At 42.0% G+C, this 25,152-nt stretch overlaps 1 protein-coding gene across 5 annotated transcripts in view; it reads right to left on the bottom strand.

Annotated features, from left to right (window-relative positions):
• KIF16B (kinesin family member 16B) overlaps positions 1 to 25,152 on the bottom strand; it is a 296,484-nt gene that overhangs the window by 151,836 nt on the left and 119,496 nt on the right. For all 5 annotated transcript variants that reach the window (XM_067012363.1, XM_059037575.2, XM_059037574.2 and 2 more), the window contains 3 exons: positions 11,268 to 11,387; positions 10,062 to 10,113; positions 8,029 to 8,166 (listed from right to left, as the gene is read on the bottom strand). In XM_067012363.1, coding sequence (XP_066868464.1) covers positions 8,029 to 8,166; positions 10,062 to 10,113; positions 11,268 to 11,387 — 310 coding nt within the window. The remainder of the gene's footprint in view (positions 1 to 8,028; positions 8,167 to 10,061; positions 10,114 to 11,267; positions 11,388 to 25,152) is intronic.

The raw sequence follows: 25,152 nt of genomic DNA, 5'->3' as shown, positions 1-25,152 counted from the left end.
GTAGAAAGAAGAAAATCACCATGTGGCAGCCATTGGAATAATAATTAAATAAGACCTCCCTCCCTGCAAAAAAAAACACCCAGTGGATTCTGAAAACAGTGGGTGAAAGTACAGTAAAGAATAGAATATTTATGATCCTGAAGTACCTTCCCAATAGCCTTATTAATAAGAAAAGGTGGGGCTTCCCCGGTGCCTCAGTGGTTGAGAGTCCACCTGCCAATGCAGTGGACGCGGGTTCGTGTCCCGGTCTGGAAGATCCCACATGCCGCGGAGCAGCTGGGCCCGTGAGCCACGGCCGCTGAGCCTGCGCGTCCGGAGCCTGTGCTCCGCAACGGGAGCGGCCACAACAGTGAGAGGCCCGCGTACCGCAAAAAAAAATAATAAGAAAGGGTGAAAAGATTAATCTGACAGTGAAAAAACCTAGCACACTGCTTCTTAATTAAATGATCAAAGTGAGCATTCTCAGTAATGGTACAAATAGAAACCATGTAATGAAACATGAGAAAAATGCAGCATCATTTCTCTGACATTCGTGTCAAAAAATGACATTATTCTAATCACGAGGAAGCATCAGATAAATTCTACGTTTCGTAGAAGAAAGTAGAAGGACATGCCACAGCATATCTGACCTGCAGTTTTCAAAACTACCGAAGTCATAAAAGTCAAGGAAAGACCAAGGGACATTTCCAGACTGAAGGAGAATAGGGAGACACAGTAAGCAAATACAACACGATGCTGGATTGAATAATGGACACTGTTGGGACACATGGACAAACCTGAAGAGGGCCTGAAATCACGTGGTAGGAATGCATCTATTACTTTCTTAATTTGGATGGTTGCACTATAATTATGTAGGAGAATGCCACTGTTCAAAGGAAATAGACACTGAAGTATTCAGGGGTGCTGGAGCATCATGTTAGTAATTTACTCTCAAATATCCTGAAATGAAAAAGTTCTTGAAGGGGAGACAGCAGAAACAAGAAGAACTACAATCCTGCAGCCTGTGGGACGAAAACCACATTCACAGAAAGACAGACAGAATGAAAAGACAGAGGACTATGTACCAGATGAAGGAACAAGATAAAACCCCAGAAAAACAACTAAATAAAGTGGAGAGAGGCAAACTTCCAGAAAAAGAATTCAGAATAATGATAGTGAAGATGATCCAGGACCTCGGAAAAAGAATGGAGGCAAAGATCGAGAACATGCAAGAAATGTTTAACAAAGACATAGAAGAATTACAGAACAAACACCTAGAAGAATTAAAGAACAAACAAAAAGAGATGAACAATACAATAACTGAAATGAAAAATACACTAGAAGGAATCAACAGCAGAAAAACTGAGGCAGAAGAATGGATAAATGACCTGGAAGAGGGAATGGGGGAAATCACTGCTGCAGAACAGAATAAAGAAAAAACAATGAAAAGACATGAAGAGACAACCTTAAATGCAACAACATTCACATTACAGGGGTCCCAGAAGGAGAAGAGATGGAGAAAGGGCCCAAGAAAATATTTGAAGAGATTATAGTCGAAAACTTCCTTAACATTGGAAAGGAAATAGCCACGCAAGTCCAAGAAGCACAGACAGTCCCAGGCAGGTTAAACCCAAGGAGAAACACGCCGAGACACAGTCATCAAATTGACAAAAATTAAAAACAAAGAAAAATTATTGAAAGCAACAAAGGAAAAATGACAAATCACATACAAGGGAACTCCCATAAGGTTAACAGCTGATTTCTCAGCAGAAACTCTACAAACCAGAAGGGAGTGGCACAATATATTTAAAGTGAGGAAAGGGAAAACCTACAACCAATATTACTCTACCTGGCAAGTATCTCATTCAGATTTGATGGAGAAATCAAAAGCTTTACAGACAAGCAAAAGCTAAGAGAATTCAGCACCACCAAACCAGCTCTACAACAAATGCTAAAGGAACTTCTCTAAGTGGGAAACACAAGAGAAGAAAAGGACCTACAAAAACAAACCCAAAACAATTAAGAAAATGGTCATAGGAACATACGTATCAATAATTACCTTAAATGAGAATGGATTAAATGCTCCAACCAAAAGACACAGGCTGGCTGAATGGATACAAAAACAAGACCCATATATACACTGTCTACAAGAGACCACTTCAGACCTGGGGACACATACAGACTGAACGTGAGGGGATGGAAAAAGATATTCCATGCACATGGAAATCAAAAGAAAGCTGCAGGAGCAATACTCATATCAGACAAAATAGACTTTAAAATAAAGAACGTTACAAGAAACATGGAAGGACACTACATAATGATCAAGGGATCATTCCAAGAAGAAGATATAACAATTATTAATATATATGCACTCAACAAAGGAGCACCTCAATACATAAGGCAAATGCTAACAGCTATAAAAGAGGAAATTGATAGTAACACACTAATAGTGGGGGACTTTAACACCACACTTACACCAATGGACAGATCATGCAGACAGAAAAGTAACACGGAAACACAAGCTGTACATGACACAATAGACTAGATAGATTTAATTGATATTTACAGGACGTTCCATCCAAAAACAGCAGATTACACTTTCTTCTCAAGTGCACATGGAACATTCTCCAGGATAGATCACAACTTGGGTCACAAATCAAGCCTCGGTAAATTTAAGAAAATTGAAATCATATCAACCATCATTTCTGACCACAAGACTATGAGATTGGAAATCAATTACAGGGAAAAAAACATAAAAAACACAAACACATGGAGGCTAAACAATGTTACTAAATAACCAAAAGATCACTGAATATATCAAAGAGGAAATCAAAAAATACCTAGAGATGAATGACAATGAAAACATGACGATCCTACACCTATGGGACACGTGAGAAGCAGTTTTAAGAGGGAAGTGTGTAGCAATACAATCCTACCTCAAAAACAAGAAAAATCTCAAATAAACAACTAACCTTACACCTAAAGGCACTAGAGAAAAAAACAAACAAAACCCAAAATTAGTAGAAGGAAAGAAATCATAATGATCAGGGCAGAAATAAATGAAACAGAAACAAAGAAAACAACAGCAAAGATCAATAAAACTAAAAGCTGGTTCTTTGAGAAGACCAACAAAATTGATAAACCTTTAGCCAGACGCATCAAGAAAAAGAGGGAGAGGACTCAAATCAGTAAAAGTAGAAATGAGAAAGGAGAAGTTACAACGGACACTGAAGAAATACAAAGCATCATAAGATACTACTACAAGCAACTCTATTCCAACAAAATGGACAACCTGGAAGAAATGGACAAATTCTTAGGAAGGTACAACCTTCCAAGACTGAAGCAGGAAGAAATAGAAAATACGAACAGACCGTACAACCTTCCAAGACTGAAGCAGGAAGAAATAGAAAATACGAACAGACCAATCACAAGTAATGAAATTAAAACTGTGATTAAAAATCTTCCAACAAACAAAAGTCCAGGACCAGATGGCTTCACAGGTGCATTCTATCAAACAATTAGAGAAGAGCTAACATCCATCCTTCTCAAACTCTTCCAAAACACTGCAAAGGAAGGAACACTCCCAAACATATTCTACAAGGCAGGCCAACATCACCCTGATACCAAAACCAGACAAGGATACTACAAAAAAAAACAAAGTAACAGACCAAAATCGCTGATGAATACAGATGCAAAAATCCTCAACAAAATACTAGCAAACAGAATACAACAACACATTAAAAGGATCATACACCATGGTCAAGTGGTATTTATCCCAGCAGTGCAAGGATTCTTCAATATATGCAAATCAATCGGTGACATACACCATATTAACTAATTGAAGAATAAGAGACATATGATCATCTCAATAGATGCAGAAAAAGCTTTTGACAAAATTTGATACCCATTTATGATAAAAACTCTCCAGAAAGTGAGCACAGAGGGAACCTACCTCAACATAATAAAGGCCGTATATGACAAACCCACAGTAAACATCATTCTCAATGGTGAAAGACTGAAAGCATTTCCTCTAAGATCAGGAACAAGACAGGGATGTTCAACTCTCACCACTCTTATTCAACATAGTTTTGGAAGTCCTAGCCACGGCAATCAGAGAAGTAAAAGAAATAAAAGGAATACATATTAGAAAGGAAGAAGTAAGACTGTCACTGTTTGCAGATGACATGATACTATACATAGAGAATCCTGAAGATGTCAGCAGAAAACTACTGGAGCTAATCAATGAATTTGGGAAAGTTGCAGGATACAATATTAATGCACAGAAATCTCTTGCAAGAGGGAGGAGATGTGGGAGCATGTGTGTATGTATAACTGATTTAGTTTGTTGTAGAGGGAAAACTAACACACTATTGTAAAACAATTATACTCCAATAAAGATGTTAAAAAAATAAAAATAAAAAAAATAAAATAAAATAAAATAAAGTATGACTGGAAAAAAAAAAAAAAAAGAAATCTCTTGCATTCCTATACACTAACAAAGAAAGATAAAAAAGAGAAATTAGGGAAAAATCCCATTCACCACTGCAACAAAAAGAATAAAATACCTAAGAATAAACCTACCTAAAGAGGTAAAAGACCTGTACTCAGAAAATTATAAGACACTGATGAAAGAAATCAAAGATGACACAAACAGAAGGAGAGATATACCATGTTATTGGATTGGAAGAATCAATATTGTGAAAATGACTATGCTAGCCAAAGCAATCTACAGATTCAATGCAATCTCTATCAAATTACCAATGGCATTTTTTATGGAACTACAACAAAAAGTCTTAAAATTTGTATGAAGACAAAAAAGACCCCAAATAGCCAAAGCAATCTTTAGGGAAAAAAATGGAGCTGGAGGAACCAGACTCCCTGATGTCAGTCTATACTACAAAGCTACAGTAATCAAGACAATACGGTACTGACACAAAAACAGAAATATAGATCAATGGAACAAGAGGGAAAGCCCAGAGATAAGCCCACACACATAATTGAACTAAATTATGACAAAGGAGACAAGGATATACAATGGAGAAAAGACAGCCTCTTCAATACGTGGCACTGGGAAAACTGGACAGCTACATGTAAAAGAATGAAATTAGAACACTCCCTAACACCACACACAAAAATAAACTCAAAATGGATTAAAGACCTAAATCTAAGACCAGACACCATAAAACTCTTAGAAGAAAACATAGGAAGAAAACTCTTTGACATAAATCGCAGCAAGATGTTTTCTGAAGCACCTCCTAGAGGAATGGAAATAAAAATAAAAATAAACAAATGGGACCTAATGAAACTTAAAAGCTTTTGCACAGCAAAGGAAACAATAAACAAGATGAAAAGGCAACCCTCAGAATAGGAGAAAATATTTTCAAACGAATCAATGGACAAAGGATTCAACTCCAAAATATATAAACAGCTAATAAAGCTCAATATTAAAAAAACCAAACAACCCAATCCAAAAATGGGCAGAATACCTAAATAGACATGTCTCGAAAGAAGACATACAGACGGCCAAGAGACACATGAAAAGGTGCTCAAGATCACTAATAGTTAGACAAATGCAAATCAAAACTACAATGAGGTATCACCTCACCACCAGTCAGAATGGCCATCATCAAAAAATCTACAAACAATAAATGCTGGAGAGGGTGTGGAGAAAAAGGAACCCTCTTGCACTGTTGGTGGGAATGTAAATTGATACAGCCACTATGGAGAACAGTATGGAGGTTCCTTAAAAAACTAAAAATAGAACTACCATATGACCCAGCAATCCCACTACTGGGCATATACCCTGAGAAAACCATAATTCAATAAGGGTCATGTACCACAATATACAGTGCAGCACTACTTACAATAGCCAGGACATGGAAGCAACCTAAGTGTCCATTGACAGATGAATGGATAAAGAAGATGCAGCACATATATACAATGCGATATCACTGAGCCATAAAATGAAACGAAACTGTGTTATTTGTAGTGAGGTGGATGGACCTAGAGTCTGTCATACAGAGTGAAGTAAGTCAGAAAGAGAAAAACAAATACCATATGCTAACACATATATATAGAATCTACAAAAAAAAAAAAATGGTCATGAAGAACCTAGGGGCAAGACGGGAATAAAAACATAGACCTACTAGACAATGGACTTGAGGATACGGGGAGGGGGAAGAGTAAACTGGGATAAAGTGAGGGAGTGTCATGGACATATATACACTACCAAACGCAAAAGAGATAGCTAGTGGGAAGCAGCCGCATAGCACAGGGAGATCAGCTCAATGCTTTGTGACCACCTAGAGTGGTGGGACAGGGAGGGTGGGAGGGAAACACAAGAGGGAGTGGATATGGGGATATATGTATGCATATAGCTGATTCACTTTGTTTTTTGTACAGCAGAAACTAACACAGCAATGTAAAGCAATTATACTCCATAAAGATATTTTTTTAAAAAACACAAAATACACGCACCCCAATGTTCATGGCAGCACTATTTACAATAGCCAGGTCACGGAAGCAACCTAAATGCCCATCGACAGACGAATGGATAAAGAAGATGTAGTACATATATACAATGGATTATTACTCAGCCATAAAGAGGAACAAAATTGGGTCATTTCTAGACACGTGGATGGACCTAGAGACTGTCATACAGAGTGAAGTAAGTCAGAAAGAGAAAAACAAATATCATATACTAACGCATATATGTGGAATCTAGAAAAATGGTACAGGTGAACTGGTTTGCAAGGGAGAAATAGACACAGATGTAGAGAACAAACGTATGGACACCAAAGGGGGAAAGCAGGGTGGAGGGGGGTGGTGGTGGGATGAACTGGGAGATTGGGATTGACAATATATATACTAATATGTATAAAATCGATGACTAATAAGAACCTGCTGTACAAAAAAAAGAAAAAGGAAAAAGAAAGAAAGAAGTTCTTGGGCTTCCCATGGCTCAGTGGTTAAGAATCTGCCTGCCAATGCAGGGGACATGGGTTCGAGCCCTGGTCCGGGTAGATCCCACATGTCATGGAGCAACTAAGCCCGTGCATCACAACTACTGAACCCACGCGCCACAACTACTGGCCCTGCATGCCACAACTACTGAAGCCCACGCACTCTAGGGCCCATGGTCCACAACAAGAGAAGCCACCGCAATGAGAAGACCGCACACTGCGACGAAGAGTAGAGAAAGCCCGCACCAGCATCAACAAAGACCCAACACAGCCATAAATAAATAAATGAATGAATGAATAAATTTTTTTAAAGTTCTTACAAATATTCCATAATACTGAAATTATTTTAAAAGAAAAAAAGATATGATACCAGATCCTGTATATATAACTTTAACTATTCATAAAAAGAATGTAAATAAGGTAATAAAATTATTAAAAGAAGCCACTGTGTTAAGGTTTTGCATTTGAAGAGCATTGTGAACTTCACAAATTCCTTTAAAGTCTTATTTCTGCAATAGCAGTAACTTTTAAGTCAATATATAGATGTTTAATTCAACAAGACAATGGGTATTTTATAAAGAAGTTCTCCAGGGCTTCCCTAGTGGCACAGTGGTTAAGAATCCACCTGCCAATGCAGGGGACACGGGTTTGAGCCCTGGGCTAGGAAGATCCCACATGCTGCGGAGCAACTAAGCCCACGCACCACAACTACTGAGCCTGCGCTCTAGAGCCTGCCAGTCACAACTACTGAAGCCCGTGCACCTAGAGCCCATTCTCTGCAACAAAAGAAGCCACCACAATGAGAAGCCCGTGCATCGCAACGAAGAGTAGCCCCCGCTCGCCGCAACTAGAGAGAAACCCGCGCGCAGCAACAAAGACCCAATGCAGCCAAAAATAAAAAATTAATTTTAAAAAAGAAAAAGAAGTTCTCCAGCAAAAGAGAAAACAGCCTAATGAAGCAAACAGTCTTCATCCTTTTTACACCTAAAGTGTAATTAATTCTAAGATACACGTGTTCCCCCATTACCTAACCAACCTGTTTTCTAGAAACGACACATACAAAGAACTCAGAACCAAAAGCCAATACCTTGATTGAGGTGCGTGGCCTCCATGATCTGAACACCGTTCACAGAGCACTGGGACCCACTCAGGGGAATCAGTGTCACCGTCCCCCCGACATTTTCAAAGATGCAGTGCTCACTCTCCAAGTCGAGGCCGTGAAGAACTAAGATGGGAAAACAGAGGAAGAAAAGATTTCCTTTGGTATCTAGTGCAATGATTCCCAACCTTCATTTATTTTCTCATATTGAATATTCTTTCTTTTCCATACAAAACTGTGAGGTGAACATTTATGTTTAGTGAGAAAACTGAACTTCAGGAGTTCCTGGCATCAACGGACAGAACCATCCCTTGGGTGTTACTTGGTGGGTCTGGACATCCCCTGTATAAGGGAGGAAGTTCTGGCACGTTCATTTATTTCATCTTCAGGGAGAAAACAGTTGAGTAACTTGTCTTAACTGAATACCACTGAGTCACTCCTGCTTCAGTCTAAATAACTTTCCTCCTCCAGTTACCCAAAGGTCACAATAAAATGGAAGAGACGAAAAGGACCCCATGGTTCAATGATTTACTGTGACCTCCACACTTACCGACACTGCGTTCCAGGAGCACAAACCAAAGGTAAAAGGTGAACACGGCATGGCATGGATCTTGGGAGGCCCGAGGAAGTCTCCAGAAGTCCTGAGATGACCCAGCCACAGCCTGTGCCGATTCTGAGAGAACCTGACCTCCACAGATCTCTCAGAGCATGTGGCTGCTACGGGCTACCGACTCCCATCCGACCACCCTAAGCTGCTCGTGGGTAATGAGTGGCCAGGCATGGACGTGAATGCCAGTCACGCAGACCTACATGATTTCAGGCACAGTTCTTGGCCAGCTTCTCAGAAGCACAATCCAAACGGCTCCCACTACTCTCCACAGAACTGCACTACAGAACTTTCCTCTTCACAGAAAACATGTGTTCTTAGCCCTTACCACATTTATAACAAACCCAAAGGTCACATGTATTGACAATTTAATGGTGAGAGAGAGGCCTGACACCTAGTTTCACCCCAAAACAGCTGAATCCAAGGAATTCCAGAAATTGGTTTCCAGCTCTCCCAGATTCATGATAAATAGTAAATACACATAGGAAATGGGAGCTTTGGCTTGATTAATAGCTTACACTTGGCATGAAAGCAAGCTCATCGCCAGCAATTCTAAAACCATCTGAGAAGATATAATTCTTCCCCTGCCAATCCCCACCTTGCCACGCACACACGCACACGCACTCTACCACCGCCACATTCATTCCCTAAATTATGCTACAATATAAAGCCTGGCAAGACCTCACCTGGGTACCTCACAAAGACTTTGGGGAAAGGCAGAAGTCTGTGTGTGTGGATGCTGTGTACGTTTGTGTCCTACTTTCTGTCCTCAACTTTGCACAGCTAAGTGTCGACTGGGAAGGATTTCCCATCAAAGGGTCTTACATCTTTTATCTGTACCTGTTAGCATACTTCCACTGACAAGAGTAAAGTGATTTAACTAACAGCACACTTGAAAGGCATGACCGAGGATAGAAGGCATGCAGGGTGGGTGAAAGGATTCACAGTTCCATTTTATTCACTAAACTAACTGTTCGGTGTTAGTCATTTGAGTTGAGTTCAAAATTACAGAAATACACGTTCTGATCAATACTGTATTTGAAACGTTTTCTTTTTTATAGTTACTTCAATGTCAGTCATTCAAAAGAAATTCATTAAATGATTTTTAAAAACTCATTGGAGGACTTCCCTGGTGGCACAGTGGTTAAGACTCTGCCTGCCAATGCAGGGGACACAGGTTAAGAGCCCTGGGCCGGGAAGATCCCACATGTCACAGAGCAACTAAGCCCATGCACCACAATTACTGAGGCTGCGCTCTAGAGCCCGCAAGCCACAACTACTGAGCCTGCGTGCCACAACTACTGAAGCCCGTGCACCTAGAGCCCGCACACCACAACGAAGAGTAGCCCCCGCGTGCTGCAACTAAAGAAAGCCCGCACACAGCAACGAAGACCCAACACAGCCAAAACCTCACCAATATCTTGTTCTGTTGAAGCATCTTCTCTACCAACATATGTCTGACCTTCCTAGGGAGAAAAGTCAAGAAAAATTTATTAATAAGAACATGAGGAATGATCTGTTTCTCCCTTTTCCATTGAAGTCCAAGCAACCTGGTGACAGATGGGCGAGCTCTGTCCCAGGCAAGCCACAGCCTCAGTGCGACTGGAGTTCACTGAAGCTCTGTAACAACAGCCCGTGGTTTCTGAAAAAGGACAGGACTCCTGAGGCTCAGGGCTCGACAAGGGTTGGGCTCCTGTTTTGCCATCAATAACCTGCCTGTGACAGCAATCTCACTGATGTTCCCAATCCTTTCTGACAAGTCTTTCCTCTAGTAGCCAGGGGTTTCTTTGTATCTAAAGATATGGTTTAGGATATATCTAAAGGAATTGAAAACAAGCATTCAAACAGATACTTGTGTGCTGATGTGTATAGCAGCATTATTCATAATTGCCAAAAAGTGGAAACAACCCAAATATTCATCCATGGACAAATAAAATGTGGTACATACACTGGAATATTATCCAACCATAAAAAGGAATGAAGTGCTGATACATGTTACAACATGGATAAACATTATGCTAAGTGAAATAAACCAGATACAAAAGGAAAAAAAAAAAAATATATATATATATATATGGTTTAGGGGAGCCCTCAAAGCACAAGCGTAATGCCATCCTCATTTGAAGTCATGGATCAGACAGAAGATACTGAAGTCAAGGTTACAGAGGCCACCACTGATACTGATGTGGAAATTCTGCTCTCTTGACAGGGATACCCTGCTCGGCACCAGGTCCAACGATGTAGGCAAGAGACACAACTTTATAATTAACACAAGGGACCAGGAAACTGTATATACAACAAATCCCAGTTCAGGTGCTGGTAACTTTTCTTCCTCAGTCTGTCTGCCTTTTTGTTCCTTACTTCCCTCTTGCTGAGTCTTCAAATTAGAGGGCAAAGCGAATGGATCTTCATTTAGCTTTAGGACTACATAAAACAGAAATTTCTAATACCACAGAATCCCAATGAACTGCTGAGAATCCCCAAAGGACTCCAGGATTTGCTGTATATTCTTCAGGGTCATAGCTGCGTTCGTGGACACAGAGTATTACACTAAACCTTGCCAGTGTCCACAGGGAAAGCTGAAAGCAAAATGAGAATGTTCCAGGAAAGTAGTTTCTACCTTCAAGTGATACAAGATAATGCCAGTGCTCAGAAGGTCGTCATCAATGCCAATTAAATGGGGCAGCTCGGAATCCAAAACAACCCCAATCCCTTCTTTCCTCAGGGCCAGAGTTTGTTCCTGAAATTAGGAGGGAAAGAAAAGGAAAAGGTTACTTTGAGGAAAGAAAACTTTGTATTAGGTTCTCTTTAGAGTGTGAAAATGAACAATGTTTTATTTCTCACCAAGAAAACTGCAAGAAAAATGGATTGTAAGCTTAATGTTGAAATCCAGGCATATGGTGGGCAAAGTGAGCTTGGAACATGCAAAAAGCTCATAAAATGAAATGAATGTATTGCCTGATACAGATTCATATATATATATACACATATATATGTATATATATGAATACACACATGCACACACACATATATGAAGCTAAGCTCAAACCCTGTCTTCTTTAGGAAAGGTTCTAAGACCACTAGACCAGAAAGCAATCTTTCTCCCTCTTCAGAACCTGTATTTCACTTAATATCTAGAAGTCTCCTGACTTGTTGGTTCTTCTTTCCAGTTACTAGGGTCAAACTGCACATAGCCCTGAAAGCAACCCTTTCCTGTGCATTCGCTACCGTGCACCAGAGATACCTGACCCCTGTGCCCTGCATCACCTTCTAGCCACTGATCATTCCTACCTACACACAAATCTGCTACAGAGCTTCCATCAACCACCACCACCACCACCTCCCTTGGCCCTGCATCTCCCTCCAGCTGCCACCAATTTCTCTGTGCCCCTTTGGAGAAAACCACCTCCAAAGAGTTCCCTACTTGTGGTCCTCTAGTTTCCCCCCTCTGGCTCTCTCTTGAACCCACTTCCATGGAGTCTTTCATCCCAGGGACTCTAGTGTCTACAGTCACTCCCTTGATGATCTCATCCTGACTCCTGACTTTACCTACAATCTACACAGTTGTCCCTGGGCATCCATGGGGGATTGGTTCCAGGACCCCTGCGGATACCAAAATCCAAGGATGCTCAAGTCCCTTATATAAAAGGACATAATTTGCATATATCCTATGCACATCCTCCCCTATATTTTCAATCATCTCTAGATTACTTATAATACCTAATACAACATAAATGCTATGTAAATAGTTGCAAACATAGTGAAAATGCTATGTAAATATTTGCTGGAGCATGGCAAATTCAAGTTTTGCTTTTGAGAGCTATCTGAAATTTTTTTTCTCTGAATATCTGTGATCAGTGGTCGGTTGAATCTGTGGATGTGGAACCCGCAGATACGGAGGGCTTGACTGCATGCTGACAACTCTCAAATCTAAATCTCCAGGCAGACCTCTCCCTTAAAACTCCATCCTCGTGTATATAAGCTTGCCTACCTCAGCATACCTGTGGGGCTACCAAGCAGGCAGCTCAAACTTAACACCCGGAAAGACCAGCCCTGACGCCCCCTGCCTCCCAAACCTGCACACTAGCCCTTCTCAGAAAATACCGATCTTCCTTACAGTTGCTTGGACCAAAAATCAGGCTGTCCTTTGCTCCTTTCTCTAAACCCTACGGCACTCGGTATTGACTCCACCTTCAAAATATGTCCCCAATCTGACGACAAACCACTGCACCACATTGCTGCCTGCACCCAAGCATCATCACCCTCACCGGGATGGCCTCAGTAATCCTGGCCACACCCACTCATGCCCCAGCCAGAGTCCACGCTCTCCCTGGCAGCCAGACAGACAGCAGGGCGGGCCACTCCTTTTCTCGGGTCAATTACATGGCCTCCTCTTCTCTGAGTAAAACCCAAAGTCTCTGCAAGGGTCTACAAAGCTCCAAGTGACCTCACCCCTTGCTGACCTCCTGCCACTTGCCCCCCCGCTCACTCCTCTCCCAGAACCCCAGATCCTTGCTGTTCCTCAAACTTGCCAGCCGGCCCTCACCTCAGGGCTGTGGTCGTTGCTGTTTGCTCTGTTCCTGTCTACTCCTTCTCTTCCCCTAGAGCGGGGCTTCCCAACCTTGGCACCACTGACATTTTGGAGCAGATGATTCTGCATTGTGGGGGGCTGCCCTGGGTACTGGAGGATATTTAGAGCATCCCTGGCCTCTACCCACCAGATGCCAGTAACACACATCCCTCCTCCGAGGTTGTGACAACCAAAGATGCCTCTAGACACTGACAAGTATCCCCGGGGGGAACAAAATGTGCCCCAGTTGTGAAGAACTGCCTTCAATTCATACATAACTCGGCCCTCATTTCCTCTGCTCAGAAGCCACCCTCCCCCCATCACCCCATACAAGAGAGCAGTCAGCAACCTCTCTTGTCCTGATTTGTTTCTCTCTTAGCAATTATCACACTATGATATGTTATATACAAGTTTATCACTTGTCTCCTGACTAGAATGTAACCCAGTGCCTTATTTCGTGTCTGACACAGAGGAGCTCCTCAATTAATATCTGTCAAGTGAATGAATGAGTGGGTCGATACTCAGAGTTCAGAGAAATGCAGGAAGGAAGGTCAAGAGCAACCTCGCAAGGAAGAGACTGAGAGGCCCTTCACCATCAGGCCCATCTGCCCTAAGACAAAAGAAACCCTCAAAAACCAGGCTTTGAGGCAATTCCCAGGTGGAAAGCAGACAAAACCCAGAAGAGTGAAGGTGAAAACTCCAGCCTTGAGGTTGGGCTGTGCTGAGTGGAGACTGGGGCCCATCCAAGAGCAGGACACTGTGCTCTGTGACCACAGGCTGATGGAAGCAGCAGAGGAGACAGCCCCGTGCTGCTAACGGGGTCTCCAGGTCAGGGATGCTCCGAGCGAGCCTGAGCCTCTTCCTCACCCACTCCTGCAACGGGACACACTGAGCACAGCACAGCTCTGGACTCCAAAGCCCGGAGCTGCCCGAAACAAAACTGGAACTCTTCACATTCCTGGATCAAATAAATGGATTCTGTATCATTCAAATATTAAAACAGTCTACAGAGCCTGCCATTCTCTAGCTGAAGAATTCAGAACTTCACAACCTTGCAGAGAAGGGGCCCCTGGGAGGTTCTGGGAAAGGGCGGGGGAGAGAGAGAAGTCCCCAGCCTTCACCTCTGCAGACACTGGGGCCTCCACCGCACACATGCGGAGTTGGAGTCGGGCCAGAGGGCAATGGAGCGGAGTAAGATAAAAAGATGGTTTAAAAAATAAATAAATATAAATCACCACTTGAGGGAAAGCAATTTAATTTAACAACCATTAAATAGATACGCAGAGAAAATGACCAATGCATAACTTAAATTCAAGAAAAGGAAATGAAGCGTATCACTGTTCTTCAATTACTTCTCTCATCAGACGGGCTTCCTCTCCGGGGCCCAGAACCTCAGGCTAGGAGGCCGGAGACTTCGTTCATCCTGATATGCTACACCAAGGCCCTTGCAAATCCTGGCTAAAATGAGCCCTCTAAATAAACCAACCCCGACTCCTGCCTCTCCGATATTGGTAGAATTCGTGCTTTTCCTCTTGCCCATAGAGCTCAAATAGAAGTGGAAAGTCTGTGATTTTTCTTTTTAAAGATATATATTACACTGGAGAATTTAATCATACAGCCCCATCTCACGAAACAAGGCCTGCTAGCTCTGAACTGTGACAGCACTGCACACACGGTAGGTGGCTCCTGGCCATGGATTGCTCCAGGCTTCCAGATCCATGTGAAAAGGAGGGGGACTGTTTCTCCTAAGTCCAGAGACATGTATTTTCCTTCTGCATAAAAGTGGACAATAACCCAAAAGGGGGTGGGGGGAGGCAGTATTTTAAACTCTAACAGCTCCCACTCAAACTAGAGAAACTGTTTTGGACTACATCCCAGTTTAGTTTGATATTCTTTTTTTTTTTTTTTTTTTTAACCCATTGAAAAGCACTTTTTCTTCCTTCCTTAAGTCTCATAGACTTAGAAAATCATTTGAAATTCATAACTTCAGAGCCATTAGGTCAAAAGCATTACTTGTCCCCACCCATCCCCAACACACACACACACACACACACACACACACACACACTTCCACACATAGAATGGGTAAAACCTGAATTAAGAAAAAGTCTCTCAAGATTGGGAATGGGGGCATATGAATTTATGATTAATGCTGCCCTAAAGCTCTATGACATTCAAGCTGCATTCACTATATGATATTATAAAAGTGTCACCTCATAAAACTAAAAACGGGGGTTTAAATCATTGTTCGAGTGAAAAAGTAATTTCAGACAAAAATATCTATCACTTATAAAATATTTATTGAGTGGCACCTACTGTTATACATAATTGATGAAATACCTCTTTGATAAGATGGAATATTTAACATAGCAGAGCTGGGGATCCCTTTCCCAACTCCAGGCACACGGAGTCCCAAAGAAAGAAAGTGGTCAAATATGTACAGCTGCACATATTTTGTATTCAAACAAAGCTTTTGGCAACCAATACTTGTATAAAAAGGAAACTACCGCCTGACAAAAAGTATAAAAAGACAGTATCCACTCAAACATTATGTTCATCACATTTCCAAAAATATGTTCAATAAGTTTTTTTCAACCCCTAAATCTAAAACCTGTGTCGAGGGCTGAGACGGTGGCAGCAAATCCTCTGGCACATGCCGGCAGTTCAGGTGAGTGGCAGGCAGGACTGCCCAGATCAAAGGGAGAAGCCACAAGGGCCTGGTTCATTGGGCGTGTCCCATATAACCCCCATCCCCCTTCATTAGATTCAGCAGGAATCCTCCCTCTTTTCATCACAATATCACACCCTTAAAACCCAGCACTGGGGACTTCCCTGGTGGTGCAGTGGTTAAGAATCCGCCTGCCAGTGCAGGGGACATGGGTTCGAGCCCTGGTCCGGGAAGATCCCACATGCTGTGGAGCAACTAAGACCGTGCACCACAACTACTGAGCCGGCGCTCTAGAGCCTGGAAGCCACAACTACTGAGCCCGCACGCCACAACTACTGAAGCCCATGCGACTAGAGCCCATGCTCTGCAACATGAGAAGCCACCGCAATGAGAAGCCTGAGCACTGCAACAAAGAGCAGCCCCCGCTCGCCGCCAACTACAGAGAAGCCTGTGTGCAGCAGTGAAGACCCAACGCAGCTCCCCAAAATTAACTAATTTAAAAAACAAACAAATATCCAGCACTGTGTCTGTCAAAATGCAACAATCTTCCTGAATAGGTGAAAATCAAGACAAAAACTTGTCAATAAGAAGCCTGTTTCCCTTTCAAGAAGCCTTCCTGAGAGCTAGATCTTGCTTGGCGACGTGTCTGCCCCACCTGAACTAAGAGTTCTCAAAGGGCAGAAACTGTGCTTCCTCACACAGAGTACATGCAGGGAATATGGCTGCACCAGGCACAGAGCAGTCACTCAAGAAGTGCTGATTATTCGGCACTGTAAGTTGTAAGTGATTTTACATGGATTTTTGTTGTTATTGTTAGCCAAGCATTAAAAGTCAGAATTTTTCTGGTGGAAACTCAGTCTATTGAAGAATCATGTGCTTCCCTAACTAGGAGAGTTGTATGGAGTTGCCTCACAGCAGAAAGAGCACTTAACTTCTGCAAACCCGAGGCCGACAACACTGATCCGAAGAGGAGGGGTCACCACAGCCAGGGCTTAGAGCACCAGCCCAGTGAGGGTATGAGGAGGAGGGAGGGGGTCAGGCAGACAGGAGGACTTTCATAAAAAATGAAATTATCCTTCCTCTAGCATAAATGCTTTTTAATTTTAAAAAAAAATGTGTAGGTGACTTCATTTTAATTTAACAGAAGGAAAAGCAACTGAAGTATTTGTTGGATTTCAACCAAATGTTTCTTCACTACAACAGACACTTCCTAAAATATGCTTCTAAGTTAAGACATTACAAAACACATGTAGAGGTTGACAGCACTGTGTCTGCAGTTTTTCCTATGTGCTTTGGTTCTAAACACCATTCCCCAAGCTTATAGATGTCTGAGAATATCCACCTTCTGCCCTTGCACCTGAACGACATCGAAGCTGTGTCACTCCAGGTTATGCTCATACCTCCTCTCACTCAGAATGCTCAGGAGGTAGTTCGCTCCACTCTCTTCAGAAATTAAATGCTGCACTAAGGAAATATGAAGCTAGCCTGACTTTTGGTCTATGGCAGATAATTTGGTTTTCTGCCTGGATGTCTGAAGATTTTTTCCTTCACCTCTGAAATTCAATAGCTTAATTAGGATAGGTATTGGTGTTAAATATTCTGTTCTCTGAATTTTCCCCTAACAGGATACATTCTTCTAATCTGCAGACTCAGTTCTTTTGTTTGTTTCTTTTTCATTTCCTGAAAGTTACCTTGTTTTATATTCCATTTTCTGTTTCATATGTTGACTGTCTTTCTTCAGGGATGCCAATTATCCTTATAGTACATCGTCTTTTCATCTTTTAGCTTCTGATTGCTTTAATGTCATGATCACTTCACTTGTGTTCACTGAGACTATCAAGCCTTTAATTTTTAGTAATTTGATTTCAGTGGCTTCTATTCTTTCCTTTGGTATTTCTAATTTTATTTATTGGTCCTGCAATGGTTGCTGTTTAGGACCTCAGTCTTTCTGTAGATCTGCAATCTCTCTTTTTTCATCTCATTCTCCTTTAATCATCTTGCTGTGTTTACTGAATTCACATTTTTCATTAACTTGTTCCACCGAATGAAACAAGTGTAAGGACTTCCCTTCTATGCTTTGAGGTATGTTTTCATCTAGCTCTGGGTGTTTTGTCTTTTACATGTTATATCCCCTTTTTTCTTTCTCTTTGCCTATCCATCTGTCCGTCTATCCATCCATCCATCCCACTTATGTTTATATAACCACCTTACTTTTTTTCTTCATCTGTGTGTGCTCAGGTGTATCTGTCCGGAAATTCTGCTGCTCTAACACAGGATGGGCAACTCCTTGACTCTCTTCCTACCGTTGCCCCATCTGTGATCTTTCTAGTTTGAAGACTGAATGGGTCTGTGTTCCATCCACCATTCTCTAGCCAGATTGAGTGACACGGCCAGGAGGTCTCAACTGAGGCACGGTAAAGGCTTTGTTCGAATTCCTGGGCTCTGGCCTCTCTTAACAAAGGTCATTAAATATCCTCCACCGGGTGCCTTCCTTCTGCCTGAGAGGAGAGCCCACTGCAGTGGCGACACTGGCTCTCAGGTTCCCTGGTCTCAGAGACTCAGCTCTGCTTTCCTCTTCATCCCAGTTGCCGCCAGCAGCCATTTCTATGACTCCTCCACAAGAAGAGGAAAATCACCGTGTTCCTCCCCAGATCTGAGGGTGTGGGGAGGGCTTCTAGAGTCCTCACTGACTCAGCTCCTGAGGTGCAGGCCTAGGAACCCCACCCCGGCCTCCCCTCCTCAGCGGACAGCTCATGGCCCTCTTCATCCGCTTCCTGTTAGTGAGTTCGTGGAGGTGTTTCTGCTGCGGGGTGGGATGTTTGCTTTTCATTATTATCTCTTCATTTCTTTGAAATGTGTGATGTCATCTCCAAAGCCTATTCTCCAAAGTCAAGAACAGGTATTCAGCTGGCTACAAAAAGGAAGAAAACAAGGGTGCTCCAGGTTTGGGGGGAGGGGTCTCTTGAGCAAAGGGATGGTGACAGAAAACATGGGCACATACACAAGGGCCCATTGGACATTCATTTAACTGATAGACCTGGTCCAGAAAGCCAGGCCGATGGTCATTATTTGATTCAGAAACCTGGAAGGCACTGAGAATTTTGAAAACAGGAACTGGCTGATACTCAGAAGATGAACCTGGCAAGGATGTGCAGGATGACTAGGAATAGAGGGAAAAGGGAGGCGGAACTGGGAAGGAAGGAATAGCTTGGTGGACGCTATGCAACAAATAGTTTAGACTGATGAACCTTAAATAAAGACACCCTTCTCAACTGTTTTACATACTCCTCTTAATGAGAAATAAGGAAACTGGGGAGTTTGCAAGAGTTGAAGAAGTCTGATAAATATCAGAAAGATTTTTAATGCCAGGAAAACAAAATCCTGACGGTTCCCAGTAACACTGTCCAGACAGCTCACCAAGTGGATACTGCAGACATTAAAAATCGCTCACCAATTTGCCTAGCAAGTGTTGTCAAGTAATATGCATGTTTCTTTTATAATATACAAATGGTAAATAGTCATTGTCAACACAAACCAATTAGCTCTGAAATCCTGAAAGTACACACATTGGCATTCACCCAGAAGCTACAGTTTCTCATACATTCTCGTGCACAAAGACTCCTGTCCGTCTAACAGAGGAAGGAAACAGCCACCAAGATTACCAGAGAGTCGATGAAGCTGTGCTTCAACCACCATCCCACCTTCCTCCACCCTTTTCATGTAACCTGAGCCAGTGGTGCTGAAAAGGAATAAGGGTCCCCCCTGCACTTTCCTCCAGGAAACAACTTTTTACTCTTGCTATGCTCCCAGAGAGCACGATGAGGTGAAGAAAAACAACATTTGCTGGCTAGAAGCATGTTCCATGTCCCTGCAAGGCTGACCGGTAACATGTAAGCCTTCGTGTGAGAGCTCTATTAATGCTCTTGGAATGGTAAAAGATTTCCTTAAATTACAAACACAGGGAAGGGAAAGAACAGTCTGTGAGAGTTCAGGACTGGAAATTTACGTACACTGAAAAGCTCTGGCAGGTACCACAGACCCAGAGAGGCCAGGGAGGAGACCAGGAATCAACCTTCATCAGAATGAGGATGAAGGAAGGAGATGGTTCTGGTGAGAAGGCAGAATTAGCAACCCACAGGTTGAAAAAAAGAAAGGAAGGATCAAGTGGGTCAACCTAGAAGTCACCCTGTTCTTCTCCTTGCCTCTAACCCCACAGCCAACCATCAGCATGTCTACCCGCATGGCAGCAAAATCATCCAGGACCTTCCGTCTCCACCGCCACTGCCACCACCACCTCCTGCCTAGTCTCTGACACCCCCGACTGTTCTTCTGCTTCCTCTCTTGCCAGCCTACGGTCTGTTCTCCATGCGACAGCCAGAGCCTTCTTTCCAGAAGTCAAGAGGTCACACACAAAACTCTACCATATTCTCACGCGTTTGGAATAAAGTGGCACCGGCAGCTCACTTCGTCTGGCCCCTACCCGCCTCTCCAACCTCAGCCCCTCTACTCTCCACACGACTCCCAACGCTCCAGCCACAGAGGCTTCCTCATTCCCACTGCAGGGCCTTTGCACACACTGTCCCCGCTTCCCTGGGAAAGTCTCCCCTAAATCTCGTGGCCAGGCCCTTCTTGTCAGTCAGCTCTTACCACACATGCTGCCTGTTCTCTAAAGATCAAAGACACCAGTAAGGTGGACAAGGTCCTTGCTCACGTAAAGCTCACCTCCTAGAGAGGAAGCACACCCCTCCTCCCGCCCCGCCTCCCAGGGACATTCCATCACTCCACCTGGTTGGCTGTTTTCAGAGCACTCCAGTCTATCAAAATCATGTATTAGTGTATTGTCTGTCTGCTCCTCCAGAAAGCAAATAGTGGGTCCAGGACAACACGTCAAGCCCAGGGAATGAGAAAGCAGGCTGGGGTCAGTGAAAGGCAAACTACCGCTCTGACGCCAGGGCTGAGACTGTCTCTCATCAGTCCTATTTGTACGTTCCCTGCCAGGCAAAAGCAGCTCCTGAACCTCAAAAGAATGCTTAAAATGGCCAGAATAAGTCAGAAGCTTATAAGGGAATGTTTTTTACATATGAATGGATTCCAAAAGATAATCATCATAAATAATTTAACAAGTGTCCACAACATCTGTACCTAGCTAGCAACAGGAAGTTGATATCAGATTGGCACCTATTACATCATAAAAACTGAAGTAGGAATGCAAAAGCCTTGCTTTTTACAAGACTTTCAAACAATCCACATTACAGTACCTGCGGTCAAAAGAGACACACTTAGAACAGACGGAGAACAGTCCCGGACTCACCGGGGCAGAAACAGGAAGGGAAGAACCCGACTACCTCCCCACCTCCCCAGTACCAGCAAGCCAGTATTTCCTGGCATTGTTGGAAGTCAGCCCCTAAACAGTAAATAGAATTAATAGAGTTCTTTTAATGAACAGAAGCTCTTGGGGCAGTTCAATTGCCACTACACCTCCCACTGCAGAAACATCATTCTTTATTTAACGCTCAACAGCTAACTGCTGGCAGGCAGTTCAGAGAGATGCTATGTACATCTTTCTGATGAAACAGTCCTCCGCTGGCTGAGCAAATCACCCAGATGTCGGTATTTAAATTATGCAAAATGCATAATACCAATTAAAGAAATTACGTGTGAAAATATGCAAGAGCAAATTTCCTCACATTAATATTTAACTAGACTTTTCAAGTGGAGCAGGATCTTGTGAACACAAGTACTTTGGTATATTTGACCTAAATGGAAGCCCAAAATACTCAGGAAGGTTCACCAGAAGGTTCTACAAGGGCATTTTTATACAGTACAAACTTTAACCCAAGGTAAGAAAGCAGAATGAAAGGATCACTTTAAGTGGTATGTTGTAACCCAGAAAGCTTCAATCTGACATTGGCCTTAAACTTCGGTCTTCTAAAGCTGGCTTACTCTTGTTTCTTACCCACAGAAATACGTCACACTTGTCTCTGCCTCCAGCCTTTGCTCAAGGGATAATGGCTTCTTGGGACAGCTTTCTAGTTCTTTCCCCTCCTGAATCTTACCCATCCTTCCCCTCCCCGGGGAAACACGTAGAGCCACGGGGGACCCTTCCTCTCAATGACCACAGTTACCTGGCCTGATCACCTGCATCTTAGTCAAAAATGACTAGTGCCTTTATATCCATACACTGCTTGTTTCAACTGCTGAACCAGAAGGTCACTCAAGGAGTTTCTAAAACACCATGCCTGAGCCCTGCACTGGTCCTTTAAATAATAAGCATCACATTTAAAGACGGACCCGGGTATGGGTATTTTTTTAAGCTCACAGGTATTTCACATCCATAATTTTCTGTATCCCCCAAAGGACTGACACCTCTGTTCTGCTGGGTGCACTCTGAGGATGCCCAAAGGGTTAAGTGCTACAGTTTATCCTCCAGCCAGCTTCTTCTGCAACTCGTTCAGCACACACTTATGAGCATCTGCTACTACTTGCCAGGTAAACTTAAAACTGTCTGCTAGGTTACATAGAAAATGACTTCAGTTTCTGTTTAAAATGTGCATGAAGGGTATATATACATTTGATTCGAGTGTGTGTGTGTGTGTGTGTGTGTGTGTGTGTGTGTGTGTGTGTGCGTGTGTTAGCTTGGGCTGCCACAACAAAATACTACAGACTATATGGCACAGACAACAGAAATTAATTTTCCACAGTTCTAGGGGCTGGGAAGTCCAAGATCAAGGTGTCGGCAAGGTAAGATTTAGTCTGAGGCCTCTTCTCTTGGCCTGTAGGAGGCCACCATCTCACTGTGTGCTCATGTGGCCTTTCCTGGGTGTGTGCACACAGTGAGGGAGAGAGAATGATAAGGCTACAGGCCTTTTGGATTAGGATCCTAACCTTATAACTTCACTTAACCTTATCTTAATTTCCTCCTAAATGCTCTCTCTCTAAATACAGTCACACTGAGGATCACGGTTTCAACATATGAATTTTGGCGGGAAACAGTGCAGTCCACAGCAGGGTGTGTGTGTGTCTAATATATACATCATACACTTATAAATGCAGAATATATCATAAATACAATAATTATACATGAGAAAGAGAGAAAAGACAAACAGAGATACTGAGTGTAACAGAGACTTCGCAAATTAGTAACAGAGATTATTAACTCTGGGTAGTTTTTTTCTTTATATTTTTTCACTTCCCAAATTTTCTATAACAAACACACTTGTAAGTAAAATAATACAGGTAATAAGATTTTTAAAATAAAATAAAGGAACATACTTCCATATGAAAATTTTAAAACTTATTTCACTTAATTTATTCCACTTTATTCTATTTAAAATATATTTTACACAATCTCAAGTAATCTCCAAGGCTGAGTTTTATTGTATGTTATATAACATTCTGAAGATGGAATTCTAAAATGATGAAACAAAAATGCATCAGCCAAAACTGAAAGCCCAGAAACCATTTCTCCAAAAGCCCTCAATATGGAAAATCTGCCCACAGCTAACATCATATTCAACAGTGAAAAGCTAATAGCTTTTCCTCTAAAATCAGGAACAAGACAAGGAAAAAGAAATAAAAGGCATCCAAATTGGAAAGAAAGAAGTAAAATTGTCTCTATCTGCAAATGACATAATATTATATATAGAAAACGCTAAAAACTCCACTGACAACGTGTTATAGCTAGTAAATAAACTCAGTAAAATTTCAGGACACAAAATCAATATATAAAAATAAGTTGCATTTCTATACCCTAATAACAAACTATCAGAAAGAGAAAGTAAGAAAACCATGCCATTTACCTTGCATCAAAAAGGACAAATTAACTAAGAATAAATTTAACCAAGGAGGTGAAAGACCTGTACGCTGAAAACTACTGATGAAAAAACTGAAGATATAAATAAATGAAAAGATATCCCATGCTTGTAGAATGGAAGAATATTATTAAAATTAAAAGGTCCATTCCAACCAAAGCAATCTTCAGAGGCAATGCAATTCCTACCAAAATTCCAATGGCATTTTTCATAGAAATAGAAAAAACAATCCTAAAATTTGTATGGAACCACAGAAGACCAAATAGCCAAAGCAATCTTGAGAAAGAAGAACAAAGCTAAAGAAGGCATTATGTTTCCTGATATCAAACTATATCACAAAGCTATAGCAATCAAAACAGTATGGTATTGGCATAAAAACACACACCTAGATCAATGGAACAGAATAGAGAGCCCTGAAATAAACCCATGCACATGTGGTTAATTAATTTATGACAAAGACACCAAGAATATGAAATGGGGAAAAGACAGTCTCTTCAATAAATGGTGTTGGGAAAACTGGACAGTCACATGCAGAAAAATAAAACTAGACGCGTATTTTACATCATACACAAAAATAAGCTCTAAAGACAAACATAAGACCTAAAACCATAAAACTCCTAAAAGAAAGCACAGAGGATAAGCTCCTTAACATCAGTCCTGGCATGATTTTTTGGAGATGACAACCAAAAGCAAAGGCAACAAAAGCAAAAGCTCAAGATTTCACCATGCTACTCAGAACAGCATGTAACTTAAAATTTATGAACTGTTTATATCTGGAATTTTCACTTTAATATTTTCAGACTGAGGTTGACCGCAGGTACTGAACCTGTAGCAAGCAAAATCACAGATAAGGCAGGACTACTCTACATGAAAAGGTGCTCAGCATCACTAATCATCAGGGAAATGCAAATCAAAACCTCAATGAGATCACCTCAAACTTGTCAGAATGGCTATTATCAAAAATAAACAAGAAAAAATATAATAAAACAAGTGTTGGTGAAGATGTGAAGAAAAGGAAATCTTGTGCACTGTTCATGGGAATGTAAATTGGTGCAGCCACTATGGAAAACAGTACACAGTTTCCTCAAAAAATTAAAAATAGAACTACCATATGATCCAGCAGTTACACTCTTGGATATTTATCTGAAGGAAATGAAAACAGGGTCTTAAAACACATCTGAAGCCCATGTTCACCGCAGTATTATTATTATTATTATTTTTTTTTTTTTTTTTTTTTTTTTTTTTTTTTTTTTTTTTTTTTTTTTTTGCGGTATGCGGGCCTCTCACCGTTGCGGCCTCTCCCGCTGTGGAGCACAGGCTCCGGACGCACAGGCTCAGCGGCCATAGCTCATGGGCTTAGTTGCTCCGCGGCACGTGGGATCTTCCCGGACCAGGGCACGAACCCGTGTCTCCTGCATCGGCAGGCGGACTCTCAACCACTGTGCCACCAGGGAAG

Source organism: Kogia breviceps, chromosome 14 (genome assembly GCF_026419965.1).
Source record: "Kogia breviceps isolate mKogBre1 chromosome 14, mKogBre1 haplotype 1, whole genome shotgun sequence".
NCBI lineage: Eukaryota > Metazoa > Chordata > Mammalia > Artiodactyla > Physeteridae > Kogia > Kogia breviceps.
Note: the sequence above shows the minus strand (reverse complement) of the source record. Positions and strands in the feature narration are given on the sequence as shown.